This window comes from Lissotriton helveticus, chromosome 1_1 (assembly GCF_964261635.1).
Source record: "Lissotriton helveticus chromosome 1_1, aLisHel1.1, whole genome shotgun sequence".
NCBI lineage: Eukaryota > Metazoa > Chordata > Amphibia > Caudata > Salamandridae > Lissotriton > Lissotriton helveticus.
The window spans coordinates 323,566,872-323,587,961 of NC_136057.1; the positions used below are offsets into that span (position 1 = coordinate 323,566,872).

Below are 21,090 nucleotides of genomic sequence, written 5' to 3' on the forward strand. Positions count from 1 at the left end.
ACGAACCCTTCAAAGCTCTCCGATCCTCACATGCCTTTCTAGCTCAAATCCCAAGAATCTATAGAGCGAGGGCCGGAGGTCGATCCCTCGTATATAAGGCCCCGAAAATATGGAACACTCTACCACTTCATCTTAGAGCAGACTCAAACCTCCTGAGTTTCCGCAAGAAACTTAAAACTCTTTTATTCAATCAATAGTCGACTCACCCCTCCATTTTCTTTTTCTTTTTTGAGCACTGATTGTAATTTTAGCGCCTGGACGCCTCAGGGCAGCTGCTAGCGCTTTATGAATATGCTTTTCATTTCATTTCATTTCATCCAAGACCCGCCCTCCACTGCATCTACTCAACAGATAGAGCACAAGCTGCCAGCCGGGCTCCTTACTCCTCGGAATCAAGCAAACTCATCTGGGGAGTGCCTCAAGTTTCAGCACTCAGTCCCACCCTCTTCAGCCCTCTGGCCAACTTTCCTCATGCACATTCTCTCTCCTACGTCAATGAGACCCAACTCCTACTCTCCCTCTCAGGCAAGACGCCCAACACTAGAAATAATTTCACCGCTTGCATGACTGAAGTCGTTAACCGAATGAGAGCCAGCTGTCTCAAGATCAACACCGAAAAGACAGGTAGTGATCTTCGGCAAGATCATCTCATCAGGGAACTTCAACTGGTGACCGGCCAAACTTGGAACCAACGCCCAGCACCAAGGCCAGGAATTTCAGAACCATCATCGAAAGCAAACTGGACATTACTGCACACGTCAATGCAGTAACTGCATCCTGCTTTCACGCCCTGAAGATGCAGAGGAAGATCTTCAAATGCCTTCCAAGGAGCACTAAAAAAATATTTCACTCACACAGTACACCAGCAAGTTGGGTTATGGGAAGAGCTTCTACGCTAAGCAACTTATCAGAAGACTAAAAAAAAAACTGATCTCGGCAACCAGACTCACTCTCCACCCCCCCACAGAACTCACATCACACCACACTCAGGGAGCTCCATTGACTCCTGCTGCACACATGTGTTAATTTCAAACCTCCCCACACACACACTCAAGGTACCATACAACTTTAGCCCCACCAACTTGAACAGTCACATCTCCTACAACCAACCACCCAGACACCAATTCTCCGCAGGACTCCTACTCACACGCATACACAGAAGCGGGACCGAACGGCAGGAGTTCTCTTACGCCGGCCTAAAGTGTGGAACAACCCTCACTCCACATCCGAGCCTCCTCCTCTCCATGAATTCCTTGAGATGACGACTTGGCTTTTCAAATAACCAACCTACCTTAGGCAGGGCTAGACACGCCCACATGGTCACGACAACCTCACGGGCGCTTTACAAATACAATAACATAACATAACATAACATAACAGTAGTGCAGATGGGTTGGCAAGCGCGCAGTTTGGATGGGTTTGTGCTGCCTGACAGCAATTCGAATGGTGTGAAGGGAGCTCAGAGCACAGAAGGAGGCAGATGGCTACCAAGCAAAACCAGTCCCCCTGATGCCCTGAGCGAAGTGCCTTAACGATATCTATAGTGATCTCGTTTTATTCTTAGCCTACAAAATGTGCACCAAGTTTAAGACAATTTGGCAGCTTCTTATAGCCCTTTGATATATAGCCAGATTTAACTAATGTCCAATTTTGAGAAATAGAACATTGAACAAATTGTTAAATATCAACTTTTTGGATGAAAAATGTCCACCCAGGAAATGCAGAAACATTCACAAAATTTGGTCTCATGACTTTTATCTGGTGCCCTTTTTTATTCCATTTTGTGTTGCTTAGTGGCGAAATTATGAGAAACGCAACTATTTCGCTACTGTATTACACACAAAGAATCACTCAAGCTTAAACATTAGACATCTTAGGCGAACACATTTTCTAAGAAAAAAAACATGTGATCCGATAATATGCAACATGAATAACAGTTTTTTAATGTACTAAGCCCATTTAGCAATTCGGTAAGATGTTGCAGAATTGCCAGATGAGTTTAGAGAACCTTTAGGAATCGCAATTTGGAAGGGGTGTGTTTAGGGCACCCCAAATACAGATTTCTTATGGTATGAATTAATGTTTTGTGATCGAAATCCGGTAAAAAAACATTAATATTTTACAGACTGATGAAAGATAGTGCTAGCCCGTTTGCAAACTGGAAGGGGTCCGCAAGGGACCCCTTCCTCTTTATGAACGGACAAAAAAATATTCGTTTTTTTTTTAAACACCCCTGTTTTCCTTTAAGAAAAGTAGCTGCATAAAAAAACCATTGCTTTATTTTAAAGGAATCACAGACATCATGAACTGCTTATCCCAACAGTCCACCATCACTGTGATGGCAGCGTATCATAGTGGGTCACATTTTGAAACCTAGCTCATTGGTTGATCGAATTGCAACCCACTGCACTTCATATTTTGTGAACCGACCTATTAGAATATAGGGAGGTTTGCAAAATACCATAGGATTTCCGAAAAGTCAGTGCGCAATTTGCTACCACTTTTTGTGAATTCTATCTTAGTACATCTGGCCCCTTCACCCTTATGTGTCTTTTATATATTGACAGACCTTTCACCATCGTTTTGTCTTGAATTAGGCAAGGAGGCCTGCATTGCTCTGCAGCATCTTCACTCTTGACTTCTTATTGCATTAACTATGAACATTAAAATGGCCTAAACAAAGCAATGCATATGCAGTAAAGACACACTGAGAAGATAGAACATTCACTGGGAAGTTATGAAATCGTTCAAGAATTCCTGAAGACATCTGCAGACAACTGCATCCCACAAGGACCAGCACTCACCCCAGAGCTCCTACATGTATTCATAACTGATATTACAAAACAAATAAAGGACCTCAGAGATGTACAAAGGAAATATTCAGTACATGCCAATGTGATGCTAAAAGTTTTGGCACGTCCTCAAATATGAAACGTCAGTTGTTGAAAGTGTTGCCTCGTTTTTTCTTTCTTTAATTATAATTGTATTGCAGAAGCAGGAAGACAACTTGTGGCTATATGTACATGACGCAAAGACCTGTCATAGGGTTAGTACCCTAGAGATATTAAACAATAGATTCAAACATTTTCATAAGGCACACCATTGGAGGATTAGCAGCTTAGGCTAAATGCACCCAAGTCTAAGGTCATTCTTTAAGACACCAAGAGGACAAATGTCATACATTTATTATGCGCATGCCCTTTTAAGCCGATCAGGAAAAATATCTGACGTATAAGCGTAATGAAGCCGCAAGTCTTATTTTTGGACCGCGCTGCCCTCACAGTCTGTCCCTGAATATATGTGGAAAAGAATCTCTGCCCTTATATCATGAACTAGACTTCAGGCTCAGTTATTCTGCTTTTGCCAGTCGAGGTTTAAATGAGCTTTGTTGGCACTTGCCCCAAAACATCTGGATGCTCTATCTGTCTCTGCATCTGAAGGAATAAAAAAACTGAGGGGCGAAAGGCCTGAATCTCAGTCACTGGCAATTACTTGCGGCTGGATTCCAATGTATATTTTTTGCCAACTATACCACCACAAAGAGGAACCAGCCAGGTCCCTTCTGAATGGAAAACAAGCAAACTCAGGCATGTTTCGGTCTAGTTAGGCCTCATTAGTGAGCTACAGTTTGATTGCTGTGGCACAGTGAATACGGAGCCATGTGTGTGATACCCACTGCTCTTATGGCATTGCACTGAAGAAAACAAAAACGTGATGGGTAGAATGCTTGAATTAATCTCATCTATTGGAAATTACTCAGACCGCGGAGCTGAATGTCATTTCAGCTTATTTTTGCCCACCATGCCACCTCAAACAGAACCCAGCCATGTTATGACAGCATGGTCCTCCTCCAAAAAATGGCCCTGGTGAAATATAATTTATGCCTGCATAATTCATGAGATTTCATGAATTTTGCATTATCCTTATTACAAAATTCCCCAGATTAGATGATTTTTAATTTTTTTAATGTATTTATTTGTAGTTTTATAGAGCGCGAACGTGACCCGTTAGGGTATCAGATTCCTTTACAGGGATAACACGTTACGTACAGGTTGGGTACAGACAAAACACAAAGATGGGGATTAGGAGTTGACTACATTAGGACAAAAGCCAGAGTTATATACAATAATCAGTACAATACCATAATCGGCAGAGCAACATGTCAGCGATGAAAAGAGAAAAACTGCAATTGTATTAGAGGGGAGATATTATTGCAAAAGGCAGAAAGAACCAGCAGAACATAATGAGTGAGAGTTGGTACACGGGAAGGGCTAAGCAGTACAGGAAATTATGCACAGAAACAAAAGCTAAATACAAATGCGCAACAAAGGAGAGTTATTGGAGGAATTTGCTCATTAGGATGGTTTACGCTCCTTTTTGAAGATTGACAGAGAAGGTATTTTTCGATGAAGGATGGTAGCGAGTTCCAGATTCTTGGTGCAGCCCCAGAGAACGCTCTGTTATATGTTTTTTCTTTGCGGAAGCGGGGTGGCTGGAGCACACGGTCTCTGACCGTGAGTTTCGGAAACCCCCGGATACCAAGAGTTCGTGTTCAAGGCTTTGTGTGTGATACAGGCCAGCTTGAGCTGAATTCTGGCTTCAAGAGGAAGCCAGTTCAAGGCCTTCAGATATGGTGAAATGTGGTCACATTTTTTTGAGCCAGATAAGAGTCTAGCTGCTGCGTTGAGGCAAGCTTTTAAAGGGGCCGTAGATGTCTTTGGTAGGCCAGATAGGGTGGAGCAGCCTTATTCAATTCTGAAGATAACTAACACTTGTACTGCGGTTTTTAGGTCCGCAGTTCCAAGGAAGGGTTTTAGTTTTCTCAAGTAGCTCCGGTGGAACCTGGCAATTTTGGCCATCGAGTTGATGTGTTCACGCATATTCAGGTTGCTGTCCAAGGTTATACAGAGGGATTTAGCAGAATCCACTATGGTCGGTGTGCAGTTAAGTGCTGTGATCAAGTTAATCCATTCCAGGATGTCATTGGAGCTTTTAGAGGGGGGAACTCCGTTTTTTGGGCATTCAGTTTAAGCTTGTTGTTGGCAAGCCATTGACCAGTCAGTTTCAGGGCATCATTCAGATGGGTAATCTCCTCTAGAGAAGAGATTTTGATGTAGATCTGAGTATCATTGACGTACATGTGGAAGGAGATTTTGGCCGAGCGAAGAATTTCAGCTAATGGTTCAAGGTAGAGATTAAAGAGGGTAGGGGACAGAGTAGGACTTTGAGGGACACCAATTGATATCGGGAAAGGAGCAGATGAGTTGCTTTTGACTAAGAACCTCTGGGTGCGATTCTGGAGGAAGGAACCAAACCATTTGATGACTGTACCTCCTAGACCCATCCTGTGTTGGAGGCGTGATTGACTGTGTTGAATGCTGAGGAATGATCCAGACGGATCAAGAGACAGTTTTTGCCTTGGTCAAGGGCTTGGAGAGCATCATCTATGATGTGAAGAATAGTAGTTTCTGTGCTATGTCCAGGCTTGAACCTAGATTGTAATTCGTCAAGCAAGTTGAAATTAGCGATATGTTAGCGTAGTTGTAGCTGCACACGTTTCTCCAGCACTTTCACAAGAAGAGGAATATTGGAAATTGGTCTGAAGCTGTCTGGAATTGCCGGATTCAGAGTGTTTTTTTTAGGATGAGGATGACTGGCCCGGTTTTCAGGGATTATGCCACATTGTGTTATTACATGCTGTTTGTAGCAAACTTTTACTGCGAGCGCTGGGGCATTATGCGGGCAACCCTAACGTAGGTGAATAATGCATGAGCCAATAAAAAATTGTGCTCTTCGTGTAAAATGTTTACCATAAGATGCAACTTTGCATAAAAAATAGATACAGGGACTCATTTCCTGCTAAATATAGCAATGACTGATGGATGTACATTTCACGTAACGTGTAATTTTCCTGAAATTCTTTGTAAATATGCAATAACAAATTATATTCATTTCTCACACCCCTAAAATGAACAGTCCATCCTGAACAATCAGGCCAGTGGCTCTATGAATCGTAAAACAAGTGCCCCCCGAAAGATAGTACCGTGGTTAGGTCTAATTAATGAGGTATAGCTTGATTATTGTGGCACAATGAGCATGGGGCCTCAGTATATTCGTCAAATACATATTGTTATAGCTTTTGAAAAGGCCTATATTATAACTAACATCCTTTCTACAGTACTGACTTGTGTTCTGACTAGTACTGAAGCAATGTGGACCTCTGTGTAGCACTTTAAAATCATTAACATAAAACTCTTGGGGAGTAGTCCAGAATGAGAGGTAGCATTTTGCAGGTAACTCAATAAGAGGGATATTTAGAAAATATATCCCAGACCCTAAAATCTGCCAACAATAAGACATGGAATTAGGGAGAACGAATGAAAGCTGAAATCATAGGGAGCACGATCCAGAAAGTAAGTAGGTCTGTGCAAACTGCTGGAGAGGCCCATCAGGGACAGCATTTCCAGTTCTGCAATGAACCTCTGCAGCAAGGGGGAGAGTAGAGCAAGAGACTCTGAAAACGTTTCAAGGTTTATGAGGGTACATGAAAAGAGGCACAGCAATCCCAGTCTGTATACACTGTACTGAAAGGGCGTGGGCATTTGCAACAGATTCAAACTTGAAAAATAAATTAACTTATTATAAGAAAGCTTTAGGACTGGATGATATTCGAGGGTATTGGAGGAGCGACGTAATTGTAGGAATTGTCATCAGAAAGGGTACTGGGCACATGGAAAACCCCAGTTCACAGAGGATGGAGGGGATTAATCATGTCATTTGGAGTTTTCGTAGGAGGGACAGGGGAGCAGGTCATTAGAGGTGGTTTTAAACCACCAAGGAACACAATATGGATTATAACCAGAAGTTCTGAGAGAAGTTAGGCCTTTAAGTGGGTACATTTGTTCCTTCAAGAAGAGAACACAAGAAACCATAATCAGCAGCAAAGACTACAAAATCTTTCCCACCAGTTAGGGTCATGCGGTGATGATAATAAAAACAACTTCTTGAGAAAAATCACTGAAGACACAGGATAAACATTTTATTACCAGTACATGCACATAGCTTTCTGTACAGTGCCTTTGGGGTACTTAAATATAGTCCTCCCTTTGACCAGATGAAGGGGAAGATGGTGGAAGTCGAGGGAGATGTTTTTCCATAAATATGTTCTTGCAATGAGGCTGTCATCTGACTTTGGAAATAGCGGCTGTAAGAGAATAGAAGTCTCTTAGGTTAGAGGAGATGTAGAAATGGGGATGCGAGAGGAAAAGGGATCAAGTGGTGATTAGGACATCTTTACCATTACAGAGAAGCTTAAGGGGACCAAACTTCTTGCTGTTTTGCTCATGTGGGGCTTGAAGTATAAGGGTGAGTCGAATAGGATGCCATGTATTTGATTGATGTAACAATGAGCTTACGGGGGAACAGGATACAATCTGAGATGATGCCAAGTGTTAGAGGTAACCTTGGAACTGCCTGCCCCAGCAAAAATTCAGGTACGCTTAAACCTGGTGAGCTACTGGTAGCTCTCCGCCTACCTGTGAGTAGCTTTCCTATGTGCAGCCCAGCCTACTAAATTAAGAAGTTTTTGCTTGGTTGAGTTAGTATTTGGAAACCAAACAAAATGTGTATATGTTCTCCTAAGCTGATGTTTGAAGAAAAATGGTTGAATTTCTCAAATATATTTAAAGCTAATATATGAGTGATAAATCATGCAGCATTAGAGAGACTTGTTTCTAATATTCTTACTATCGTGTCTGGGACATTGTAGCTATGTCTGTCATGTATTACCCATGTTGAGGGATACCACATTGATAAAACCTACTTTTACATTACTGCTGGCAACTGCCTGATTCGTTTAGGTGACCACTGCTGGTAATCCTGCATATGGTAGCCACTAATGTAATTGTTTTTAGCGTGGTCATAATACAAAACTAATAATAACAGTAGCTCAGGATGATTTCCACTGATATGAAATAGCTCTTATTACAAAATAAGGTTGGAGATCCACCAGAGGGAAATCAACTATCCCTGTTCTTTAGAGAAATTGTCTTTTTAAATAAAGTTGCAAAGTAGGCACATTAAGGTCAGTCCATACTTTTTCTAGGTGCAGTCTGTATTAAAATTCCAATATAGAAAAATACATGCGTTAGGCAATTTGAAAGAACTTGTTCAACTGATTAATTTCACATTTCATTCTTTACTTGTAAGGGGCATTTTTATTCTCTCTACATCCTTATCCTCCCGGGTAGGAAGTGAGCTTGTTAATCTCTTATCTGATCATTAATAATAACAGAGGTCCCATGATGGAGAAGGAAAAAGTGCTTACTTTCAATTCCAGCTCACTGTCGAGTATATTTTCATTAAATTCATAAATAACCCACCTGTCTCCACTGAGACCAGATGCATTAATAATGGCATATTGATTCAATTCTTCCCTCCAATAGGACCTCCAAAATGTACTTATATTTCCAGAAACTTCACTACATTATGGGATGCTAAAGCAGTCTGATGGGTGTCATATTCCTCTTCTATGAGGCTTCTGCCCACTAACTACATTTCTTGCTTTTTAGGACTGTCTGACAATCTATTGTTACCATTTAAAAAAAGATATACATAGAGTGGGTTTTGGGCTCCATCCGGAGGAGTAATTCACTCTCATCCCATGCTTTTGGCTATTTAGTGTATCATTTCACCTACAAATAATCCCTTGCTTTGGAATGCAGGAAGGACTATTTAATATTTTAAAACTACACTCAGTCATCACACCATTTGTCAGTTTCATTCGGAATCCCCTATTTGCACTATGTACAGAAGCAATCCTGTTTTGCTACTCTTTCCCAAAATTGGCAAAACAAATAAGTATGGATTTAATGTGCTAAACAGCATTCATGCAGGTGACACATGCAAACAGCATTTGTGAATAACTGTATTTACATATTTTAGCACATTAAAGCCAGACCTATTGACATTGCCAATGGTTGTTTCTATATGTAACGGAAAATTATAAAGGACCATTTCAGCCACTGACTATTTTTTAAACCTATTTGGAATTATTTAAAAAAGAAAGAAAATCTTGGAATGTTGGTAGGCAATGTTTTAAAAATGCTCGGGGGAAAAAGTATTCTGGGATGCATCATGAAGGAGAAGATAAGCTCTGTGCTAGAATTATATTAATTAACTTTTCCTTTCCTGCTGTCCAGTCACCTGTATAACACTGGCCTCTTGGTAATGTTAGCACTCAGACAATACGCGATATTCTTATGAATGGAGGCAAAGAATACATTGGTTGTATACATCGAACTTCCCAGCATGCAGCAATGGATGTTCCAATACCAACTTTGTTTAAACCAGGAGATTCAACCTTTTCTACAATGAGAGCTATTTCCGATCGATGAAAATACTCCTGAGGTGCTAATGACGTTAAAAGCGTCTGCAGTGGTGACTAGATCAAAGACAATCACAACAGTGACCAAACTTTGTAGATAAAAAATATCGCATCCAGAATATTCATTAATACAAAATATAAAGCAAAAATACTTAAGTATAGATGTACCACATCAATGTACCTTGAAGTTTTATTTATATTTCTTCAGGAGAAAATAATGTGGAGTTATGTAAATAAAACTATGCTTACCAACATATACTTACATTTATAATAATGGGGTAGTCTAAGCGTATACATGCATAAAGAAACATTTAAACGAATACACATATGTACACTCCACTCATATGAAACAATTAAGGCACAACCTTTCTCCTCTGTCAGTCCAGCCTTTGCTCTTCTTGGCGACATGGTTGCTAACTGTGCTCTGACTGTCCCACACTCTAGCGACTCCAATATAGATATTGCTGTCACATGTTTTCTGGCCCAGTTTTCACACACATTGTATGACTGCAGAATTCGGCTTCAGATAAATATTCTGTGTGTGACTTTGCTAAACTGAGAGTAGACACAGGTGGTCATGTTACAGGTACTGCAGGGTGTCACAGTGTGGGTTTGTGTAAGCATGTAGCTATGCCAGTGGCTTGGTTAGTTGTGACGTCACAGATACGTAGAAGTAATGTACTGCCTTCTTTAATATGGCTAGATCAACAAGCTACTTCCAGGACACTGGTACCAGTAGTTCCCGAGCTACCTGTTGAAGACCCCGATGTAGAGCGGTGGGAACTCTTATTGGAATTAACTGAATGCAAGGTGAACTAAGTAGATGTTTGATCTCTCTAATCAAAAGAAAAACAAATACTGATGGTTCGAAATCTGAATGAATCATAACCATTGGAAATTACTCTTGGTAGAATCACCAATGTGTTATAGACAGAAATCAACCATATGCAAATCAGTCTAGGCCACGAAACAGACCTGCCCAACCTGCTAAGCCACCATCCCTTTGAACGGGAACCCAGTAACACCAGATAGTCTTTGGCCTCATTTGTGTCGTTGATTATGATCCCATTCAGCGGGGAGGTAACCCAACAGTTCGTGCTACGCTCTTCGTTTGGGGCAGTGCCTGGTTTGCATGTGGCTGATGTTCCTCTCGGATGGCGTAGACAAGCAAATACATGGATGAGTGGAATGCTACTGAAAGTAGTCAAGTGTTTCAGAATAATTCAAGCATTCCTTCCTTCACATTGTGTGTTACCTTCACTTCATCGACATAAGAACATTCAATGATGTTGTTTCTTAACTTCCAGTTAACAGTATAACGTAAAGAGACAGGACACCTGCTTTGGGCAATTGCATTGCCTAAATCACAATTCATAGAGGACTTACTCTACTTAATAAAAAAAATGCTACATTATATCAACAGGAACAATGTTACCGTATTAATTACCTCTATTTACTTGGTTTCTGAGGGATTCAGCCAATGGACTTCGAAGGTACAGCGAGGGTGGCAGAAGGAAATCAGACACAGGGGGAGCAGGGAGGATGAGACATGCAGGGGTGGGAGGGGGAGAGAGAAGACAAGAGGATAGGAGAGTGGAGAAGTGAAGAACAAGGTAGAGAGTATGTGGAGCATCTAATGTGTTAATGGGTTTGCTGAGAATCAGACGTAATGTGAGGACTGTGGTGTATTATATGGTATGGTTGTGCGACCTTACCATGTAATACACTCACCAAACCGTCTTCGGTCTAGTCAGGCTCGTTTGTAAAACCACTAGCTCAACTCTGCGTAGCTGTGGCTTCGAGCAGCAAGGTTTAAACAAAGGAACTAGTGTAAAGTATTTAAAAGCACCAAACAACAAAATAAGAAAGTCACACAACTCAAAATAAATCCAACACATTAATAAAAAGAGAATATATTTTAATGAATTTTTAGACTCCAAGATGAACCTAATCAACCGGAGAGTTTCGGAGACATAGATTTTCCAATGCATTTAAATCTCAGCATTTTAGTCAAAATCGCAAACAAGCATTGGTAGCCGTAAAGTTTGTAAACTTTCAAAGAGCTTGAAAGAGTTGTGTTCGGCTACTCCAGCCCAGACTGGGTGGCCCATTCTGACAGAAAGAAGGTCAGGGGAACCAATAAAGAGTATTTTGTACTCTTACCTGATCACCAAAACAATCTCAAGTCCAGTTCCACACTTTACATCAAGACTGCCATAGACTTCAACAGAGTAGTCCTAATGCTGGGTATGCAGGATGCTGACGCTGCTCAAAGATGCTCTGGGTGCTGAGCAGTCAACGGGGCCAACCTGGGGTTATTCCTTAGTCCATGGGTAAGGTGGGGCCATTTCAGCCGCAGGAATCGGAGTCCCTCAAAGTCCTCTTTTAGCCAGTAGTAGCCTAGCACGGGCTGGGTACCGATATCCAGTCACAGTCGGTCCAGCTGTATCTTTTGGTGAGGGCTGCTGTCTGTCTTTGGCAACCAATACACACTCTGATGACTCCCCTGAGTCGGCAGACACAGGTGAAACTTTTGAGTCTGGAGGTTTTCTTGGCTGCATGGTAGCAGTCAGTGGAGAATTCTTGCAAATGGCTTCAGCTTTTGTGGCTCTGGTGCTGGAACAGACAGTCAGCCAACTGACACTTGAGTAACTACTTCAGTCTGGGGCTCAGGAGCAACTTTGCGTTGCACCAGGCACCACAGGCAAAGTCCTTTCTTTGCTAGCTCAATGAGCTGCAGTTCAGCGGTTGGTGCAGTCTCTCTTGCCAGGTCCAGGGATCAGCAGAACAGTCCTGCTTCGGACCTCTCTCCAGTCCAGATGTGAACTGAGTTCAGGGGTGCCACATTTATGCACCGAAAATGTATGAGGTGATGATGTGACCACTAGCCAATGGGCTACAAGGATCCCACTCGTCCTATGATGACTTTCAGCTATATGTGGCATTTAGCAATCTCAGAGCGCACTATTCTGTCCACGCCCAAGATGTCTGATCCCTTCCTTGGATGTTAAGAACTTGGCAGCCCATCGTAGGGGTGTGGCTATCTGTGGGCTACATGCTCACGGAAAAAACAGTATGGCAGCTGGTTTCCCCTCTCTGTTCCCGTCACCAGCACATCTACCTGAACAAAGGGGCAGGCCTACACATATGTGATCACCATTTGCCCACCAAAGACAACTTCTCTTTTAAAGGTTGCTTTTTGGACCATCACCCTGTTTAGCTTCCCGCAAGGGGAAGTTAACAAGTCCCTCTGTGGCAGACCTCTATTTTTTCACATCTGAGAGTAGTTCACACTAATCCTCAGGAGGGCAGAAGGCTGTCTGGTTGGCAGCAACTGCAGAAGGCCATCAGATAAACTGGGTTACAGAGTGACAACTTTTTTTTCAAATTTCAAAGTATTTTATTAAGAATTTTACACATACATTTAAAACATCACTTCCCCTTCACGGGGTACCATCCCCAATTGGTTGTACCTGATTGGGGTACACAATATGGTTTACAAGATCGGATGACCCCCACAGTACTGTCCTACTATAGGTATGAGTGAAAAGATGGAAAAGAAAAAGTGCATATAGGAAAGGAAGAGAAGGGTGTGCGCCGAGGTAATTTGCTCGCACTTCTATCTTTGTGTGTGGAGAAGGCTTTTTTGGTAGATCTCTCTGTGATCCTGGTGCTCACGGGGGTTCATAGTGACCCAGGAACTCATCCAGTGTGGCCCACATACCCCTGGTCGCTGGCTTCCAGGGAGAGTTGTGGAGTGCAAAGCTTTCAGCACTTCTCAGGTATGTTACCCCTTGAATGATGCCCTCCCTGTATCCTTCCACTTGGAAACCACCATTTTTTTTTTTTGTAAAACTTGTGGAAACCACCATTTTAACTGCCGAGGTTAGCAAGAGGTCTAGAAGGTCCCGGTCTTGTTGGGAGTTCAGGTTCGTGCTTACAACCGCCAAAGTGAGGGTTGAGAAGTGTGGACTTAGTGTACATCCCAGTATTTTTTTAATAAACATAAATACCTCTTCCCAGAAGCTTTTTACTTTAGGACAGTGTAAGATAAGGTGAGCTAGGTCTCCTTTTTCATTCTCACAGTTCCAGCATAGGTTACTTTCTCTAAGATCTAGTGAAGCTAGTCGTGCGGGTGTCCAATATGCTTTGTGTAATAGCCATTGTCTTTCCTTAAAAGTGATATTGAATTTGAATGGGGCTCAAGTCGGGTTTAATGCCATAATTAATTTGATACCTTTAAGTATCCATTTTAGTATTACCATGCAGAAGTTAGCAGGACTGAGATGTCAGTCTGTATCTCTGTATTAGCCCATGCAGCTACTGGCTTTCCCACAGTAAAAACAATTTTAAAGTATTACTTTTAGGACATATCAAAGTATATGTCCCACTTAATAATATACAGCCCCCTGCCTTAGGTCTCGATAGGCCCTCTTAGGGGAGACATAAATATTGTTAAGGAAAGTAGGGTACTTTGTCATTGGTTTAAATAGCAAAGTCAAACTAGAAGTTTTAGAACTGCTCTACCAGGCTGCAGTGGAAGGCTGGGAGTCCTTTTGTACTTTGTCACATGCACAGTGCCACAATTAGTGCTGCAGCCCTGGGTGGACACTCTAACCTACATGCCCTGGGTACCCTTGGTACTATATACTAGAGACTTATAAGTAAGTCAGCTTATGCCAATTGGGGGTAACCAGTTCAACATACATTTTGCAAGGGTTTAGAACAATAGCCTGAGGTCTGGTTAGCAGGCCTCAGTGCACTCTTGGTTTTGAAAAACCAACAGCATCAGTCCAAATCTTTGGGGGTGATCATGCATAAAAAGCAAAAAAAGGCACTTTCTTACAATGGAGCTTGCTGAAAATCAGACATATGGTTCGAGTGTTTAGATATGTGAATGGAGGGGTGTAGGTAGAATCAGATACGTAAGTAGTAGGACAAAGGAAAAGTGTATGGAAGTCCCAAGGGTTTCTCTGTGATGGAATGCATAATAGGTCATGGCATAGCTTAGAAAAGTAAGACACAAACAGTTTGTAATGGTGGACACTTCCATTCAAAAGGCTGGATAGTTGTTATTTAGTGAGCCATATGTCAGTGTCATCATTTATGAGTAACACAGAAGTGAAATATGATTGAAGTCCAGAACTGAGAATGTAATTTAAAGCCTTGACCCCATTGGGAGCTACTGGGAAAGAAGGGCAGGAATACAACCATGAGACCAACTCACAACAACACTTACCATGCTCCAGGAGGTACCCAACAGTCTCAGCCTGCCCGGTTTTTGCAGCATGGTGAAGCAGTGAACTGTTCTCAGGTCCAAGGATGAGGAGGTTGGCTCCTTCCTTGCAGCTCTCAGTGACCTGCGGATGACAGCGGGAACAGAGGGAGAAGATAACTTCATGCTGTAATAAATGTGTGCAAGACGATAGAGCTTGGGCAGGTGAATTACCAGATGCGAGGAATAGCAGAGGGGCATGCTGCATATGAAGATTAAAATTCAGTGCTAGACCTGCATGGAGGATGCAACCCTACAGATTAGTGAATAAGAATCATTCTATGCCTGTGTCAGTGCTGATCCTCATCCTCCTCTAGATTAGGACTGAGATGCTTCGGAAGAGCAGTATGGAGGTGGAGAGCTGCAATATGGAGGTGGAGAGCTGCAATCTAGTGTAGGGTATGATTAAAAATAACCAGAGTCACTCGATGGGAGACTCATTTGTGAGCCAGATGGAGGTTAGGACTACGGTGCTTTGGTAGAGCAAATTGTGCACTTTTGGACAGCGATGAACTGAATGCTCTCAAAGAGAGCATCAAGGATGAGTGTGATGCAGGTTGGGATTGAGATATTTGGGGCGAGCCATAAAGAGGCACGGTGCACTGTCTGCTATATTTAGACCTACAGTAAACTGTCTGAGCTACGTAGAGGAATCACAGTGGTGGGGCTTCTGCGAGTGCATTGGAGGGCTGGAAATAGCATATAAAGCATGGGTGCAACAACTCAGGAACGAGGCAGACTGGTACAGCTATACGAGCCCTGCGGGACTGGAAGAGTGGGTAACACAAAAACCTTTAGATGCATGGGCATAGCGTTTAAGTAGTAACGTTGAGATTGATGGGAAATGACTACTATCTCATAAGATGTGCAAGAGAACTTCCTCTGTAACACAGCATTTAACCTGTTGTGTGCTTATGACGAGCTCTGCTCGTCATGAGGCACGGTTGAGCTGCACTCATGACGAGCTGAGCTTGTCACGGCCGTTGGAACGTTCACACGTGGGGATAATTTCCCCGCTGTGCTGAACGTTCCAAAACGGGTGTGGTCGTGACGAGCTCAGCTCGTAATGAGTGCAGCTCCACTGTGCCTCATGACGAGCTGAGCTCGTCACAAGCACAGCGGCGCCGCGTGCAGCCCCCAGCACAGTGGGGGGAATACACCCCGCAGCAGAGGGGTTAAAATAACCAACACAAGGGGCATAGTAATTTTACCATGTGGTATTACCACAATATTTTACGTTTTTACATCGGTAACGGAAAATGATCATGGATATCTATGTTTGCACACGATCCATCATTCCGCCACCTATTCTGTGCATGTATTTCTCCAAGATTTGCCTGATGAAGTGTGTGCAGGAAAGGGCCTCAGTAGGGTGGTACTCCAGAACCTGTCGTTATCTCAATTTGTATGTATACCCCTATTTCCAAACAAAACAGGATTATGGTACTTCTCATAATGAGGACCTCTCTGGCACAGCAGCTTATAATGCTCTTACCTTCATTAGATCTTCGGCTATTACTGCCTGGACAAGTGCTAGAAGAGAGAGAGAGCACAGAAGATGGGTTACATAGGTACATAAAGTCTCCTGTCCAGCACTGCTTGCATAGATAGACATACTTTCACTCACAGCTTTGGTGAGGCACATAGCAGCAAAGGAAGGTCTACATGACAGTGAACAGACCAGGAGGGAGGGAGGAGACAGGAGGCATGAGTTGTGTCTGCTGAACCTCATAACTAGAAGTCAGAATGTACTCTGGGTATAATACATGTTACACTTTAGAATCCTGTACTGTCATGCACTGGACTGTCAATCCACTTGTTAATTATCTCTTTCTTAAAGAAAAAAACACTACATGCAGCTGGTAGCAGACTCAGAGCTCTTTGTAATGAAGCGGAGAGTGACTGCATTTGATTTTTTTTTATAACTAAGTCACAACTGTCAGAGGGTCAGAAGTATTCTAATATCTCCTGCCATTCACCCACCTGTCCATTCAGATACCCAAGAGAACGTTGGAAACTATACACACACAAGGCACAGTAGCTCAACTATAAATTAGGGCAGATAAGTATTAGAAATCCCACAACTCTCTCAGTGTGCTTCCTCTGGAAATGTCATGATGCAGCATACATAGGGGAGTGCGTGGAATTTTATAAAATAGTTACTTATCCAGGGAAGGGGAAGAATCAGAAATCTAATTGTTCTAGAAAAAAATGCATTTGTCTCATTTGGTGGCAGTAAGTTGTCAATCTATTCACCATTCTCATGATAGCAGAACACTTTGAAAACAGCCTCTCTGATTATGCTTTGGTGCATTTTTTGTCAGGGGTTGGATTCTAGCAAGGTGCTGATTATGCCAACTTTATGATTACAACAGACTCCAAACATACGAGGGTTTCTATTTATGTCAAATATTCAGAGAGTCTGAGTATACAGATGGTCTGTATATGATTGGCTGGCTCTGTCTAGGCCAGCTTTCTGACCAGGGTATTTCTTTGAATGTGTCAGCACTTTAATTTTAAGGGTGGTTACAGTTCTGGATATGTTAACATACTGTTGCTCTATTTTCTACTGTATTTTCTTAGAAACTGTCTTTTGAATTGCTTTGAAAAATGTACCTTAAAGTATTCACTCAATTTCAATATTAGTAAATGTAAATGTATGAGTCTTGTAAAGCGCACTGCTGCCCTGAGGCGTCGTGGCGCTGTAGACCGCTGGGGAACCTGTCCTGGCTATCCCTGTGAGATGGTCCCTACTGGGTATCTCCAAGGTGAAACCAGGCATCCCCGGCGAATGTGGGGGGCCGTTGTAGAGATGAGGCAAGCTAATGCCCAGAGTTGCCGAGTGTGATCCCTGGTTAGAGTAGGCACCGAGGTGAGAATTATCGAGTCCGCTGACCCTGGTCCATGACCCTGCCGCGTCGGGAATTGAACCCTGGTCCCGGGCCGTTCTCTGCTTCCGGGTCTGTCGCCTCTAACCAGTGAGCCACACCACTACACGAGTGTAAATCATATTTGCAGGCCAGTGCCTAACTTGCCAACTGAGGGTCAATGAGATCTCTACTTGAGCCAAAATCGAGTAATACTGGGCAACTCACTGCATCTCACTGTGCCCAGTTCAGCTAGTAATGACTGGTTTTTAATAATTGCATATCGCAGTGCAGAGCTGCGGGAAAGGGCATGAATGTGCAGTACGTCAAGGATGCCTGCGATTATTTTTGTGCATGAAGGGATACCTTTCAGCACTAAAACAATCCCCTCAGGCATTTTCCTCTTTCTATGTTGCTGCAGAATGCAACACATAGAAGGGGGAAAATAGGGAAGAAATAAACATATTACTCCTCGTTATGCCTCACCTGGGGAGTTGTAGCAGTTTTGGTGCTTTTCCAGGTCTACCACTTTGGGAAAATCTGGGAATGTGTCCAAATCTATGATTTTTGCGTAGAAACACCCACGCAACACCAATGGAACACCTCCCTGGGGCAGCAAGGCAGCAATTTGCGCTGAGTTGTGTAACTCTGGAGTTATCAAGAGAATCAGGCCACGCAAGGTGGCCTTGCATGGCTTGATAAATCGCATTTCAAGGGTTGTGTCACTTTTGCACCCCGTTGTGTGATGAAAATGCGACGCAACCTTGATAAATATGGCCTTGTAAGGTCCTCTAAGTGAGTATGTTATTCGATTATCAATGTGAGATCAAAAAGGACTAGCCTATTTGTGAATTTACATAGACTCAAGACTGTAAGACAGGGTACAAACCCTTTTGTTTGTTCATGAAGCCCTCACCCACCAACCTGGTTGGTGGCATGCTTCATCATCGGGCCCACCCAGTGACACCGAGTGTGTCCCAGGTGTGCTTCGACACCTGAGTACAGCGGAGCAGGTATGTTTCTGAGTGTGCAGCGTAGTGAAGTGAAGGTGAAAATTTAAAAGCTATACAGGGGTCTCAGTACCCGAGGGAAAATTATATTTTAATAACTGGGTTACTGTTAGCATTAAAAAGGCTGTTGGATGTTATAAGAGTGTTAATTAGGGTCTCCTACATCCAGGTGTGGTCTACATGTTTCAGCCAGGCCTTTATGATTAAAACTAGCTTTCCTCAGGACCAAAGTGTGTAGGTGCAAATTACTTAATTGTAAGTGATTGTGTAATTTTGAAAAATGTGTAGCACTCGCTAAGGTGCTTTACATGTGTGAGGGGATTCCCTCTTAGAGCATTAGTTGGCTTGTTGCCAAATTTGGCCCATGGAGTAGTCCGGCAGAGGAGTGGACCGAAACTTTCGGTCAGTGTCTGCGTTGAACCTCTTATTGTCTCTGCGGCCTCCGGTAAGTTTCGGTCCACTCCTCTTTTCCATCAAAACATTTGTTTTAGTATCAATGGAGGGCAGCTGTAGCTCTAACATCTTGGCCGCCCTCCAAAGCACCACTGTGTATGAGGCACTCTCCTCCACTGGTGGCCTGTGCAGTGAGTCATGCTGTGTCTCAAGGGAGGTGTCAAGCCCACTGTCATTTTGTAAATCAAGCTACAAGGCATCAAAAGTTCACCTTCATCATCATAAACATCCTAGAGTGCACTCTACTCTGGCACATGATGACATTGACTCAAAAAAGATATTGAAGCCTCTGTTGATAGCTGCAAGGCACAGGGTTAGAGTCAGGCTGCATGACGAGTGGTTGCGCTTTAATAATTTCATGGTGCGTCAACATTCGAGGTCAGGCAGGTGTTGGTTTGGGATCTGACATAGGTGTTGGCACCGGATCATCTTCTGGAACCACCAACATCATGTTGGCAGCAACTGGCATGGATCATGTGACTGGTATGGAAGCCTACACCTGAGTCAGTATAGACCCAGCAGCGTATCCCAAGGGAACAGATGGCGCCATGGGAGGACCTGCCGAAGGTAACCAGATTATAGGGCCCTGCGGTTCCGAGGAGCCCGAAGAAAGCGCACTGGCCACCTACAGCATGACCTGTTTGAAGGCCTCAATCTGCTGCAGGGTTGATGATGGCCTGAGAAACTCATGACATGTGAGGATCAGCTTAGGTATCGATTCAGTGACTGGCAAACTTGATAGAGTGAGGCTTGCATCTTGACGCCAATATGCCTCCACTCTGGAGTCATTATGGGGTCACATCATGCTTCACTTTTTAATACTTGTGTTTGGCCCAGCGCTTACCAGAAACTTTGAGCGGGAAACAGAACTGTCGAACGAACAGCAAAGAGATCAGGGCCGAGTCTGGGCCCATGACTTGGAGCAGGACTTATGCAAGGAACACGACTACCCTCTCGTGCTCAGTGACGTACAGCTTCACCTTCTAGTCCTGAGTCGCCTTCCGATACATGAGAGAGCTTGACCTAGAGTTGTTTCCCGAGCCCAGGCACCAAAGGCGCACCTTGTGTGGATCCATGACTGACATCTGCTTCCTGCGGTCCCTGAACAGTTTGAATACTGTAAATTTCAGGGTGGACATCCTTCTCTAGCACACTGTATGCTGTTTGGGAGTCGATGAAAAACATGATAAACTCAGCAACTGAGCTCCGGATCCGTATCAGAAGTCGTGGAAAGAAAGGAACTGGAGTCTGCCTGCAGGGGTGGAGAGTATAAGCTGGTCTGCACCATCATTTGTGGGGTGGTGTGGAGTCACCATGGCCACCTGGCACCAGCCAGTGGTGTGCGGAAGCACTCCTATAAAAAAAAAGATTCTGGATCCAATCTGCCACCTACGGAATAAGGTAAACCATCTGATTTAAATGGAAAAGATAGCAAGACTTAAACCAAACTGTAGTTCCAGGGACCAGTAACGAGCCTACATGACACATGAGGGGTGTTTTGTGTCCTAGTGGATCCACACTTGAATCTTTACACATTTGAGTGTCACAAAGCTGTGTGACTGCATCCAGTCCATTTGTGTGAAGATGACTGAAGTTTGTTGAGAGCATAAGCTTGAATATTTCTAGATTTCTTCCACCTCCTAATGGATCAATCTGAAAAAACATGCTCTGGTAGAAAGCCCAGTGCTAGAGCATCGTTTTCCTTGATCAAATTCAGGCATCCCCACAAAGATCTTGACTTGAGCCAGTTGTTAAATAAACACTTAATTGGGGAACCAGAATTCTTTTACCAACATATTGAAAAATAAAATACAGGCATGGTATCGAAATAACCAAGAAAATCCAACGAAACAGTGATGCTGCCGATAGTGTTAGTATTCGCTGATCAACTTTGCCAACGTCCTCTGCTTGTTTCACTCAATGTTTTTCAGAAATGCAAAGCAATAGCTGACATAAGGGAAGCAGGTTGGTAAAGGGCACTGGAGTTCACTAAAACTGCCTGCATCAGCACTGGTTTTGTTAAAACGTATCCCATAGTATCATAATTCACACTAACAAAAAATAAATCCACCACCATTGTTTTCTGTGAAGGAATTCATT

At 43.1% G+C, this 21,090-nt stretch overlaps 1 protein-coding gene across 4 annotated transcripts in view; it reads right to left on the reverse strand.

The window, feature by feature from the left end:
• DGKI (diacylglycerol kinase iota) overlaps positions 1-21,090 on the reverse strand; it is a 679,239-nt gene that overhangs the window by 33,931 nt on the left and 624,218 nt on the right. For all 4 annotated transcript variants that reach the window (XM_078671815.1, XM_078671812.1, XM_078671824.1 and 1 more), the window contains 2 exons: positions 16,156-16,193; positions 14,625-14,745 (listed from right to left, as the gene is read on the reverse strand). In XM_078671815.1, coding sequence (XP_078527941.1) covers positions 14,625-14,745; positions 16,156-16,193 — 159 coding nt within the window. The remainder of the gene's footprint in view (positions 1-14,624; positions 14,746-16,155; positions 16,194-21,090) is intronic.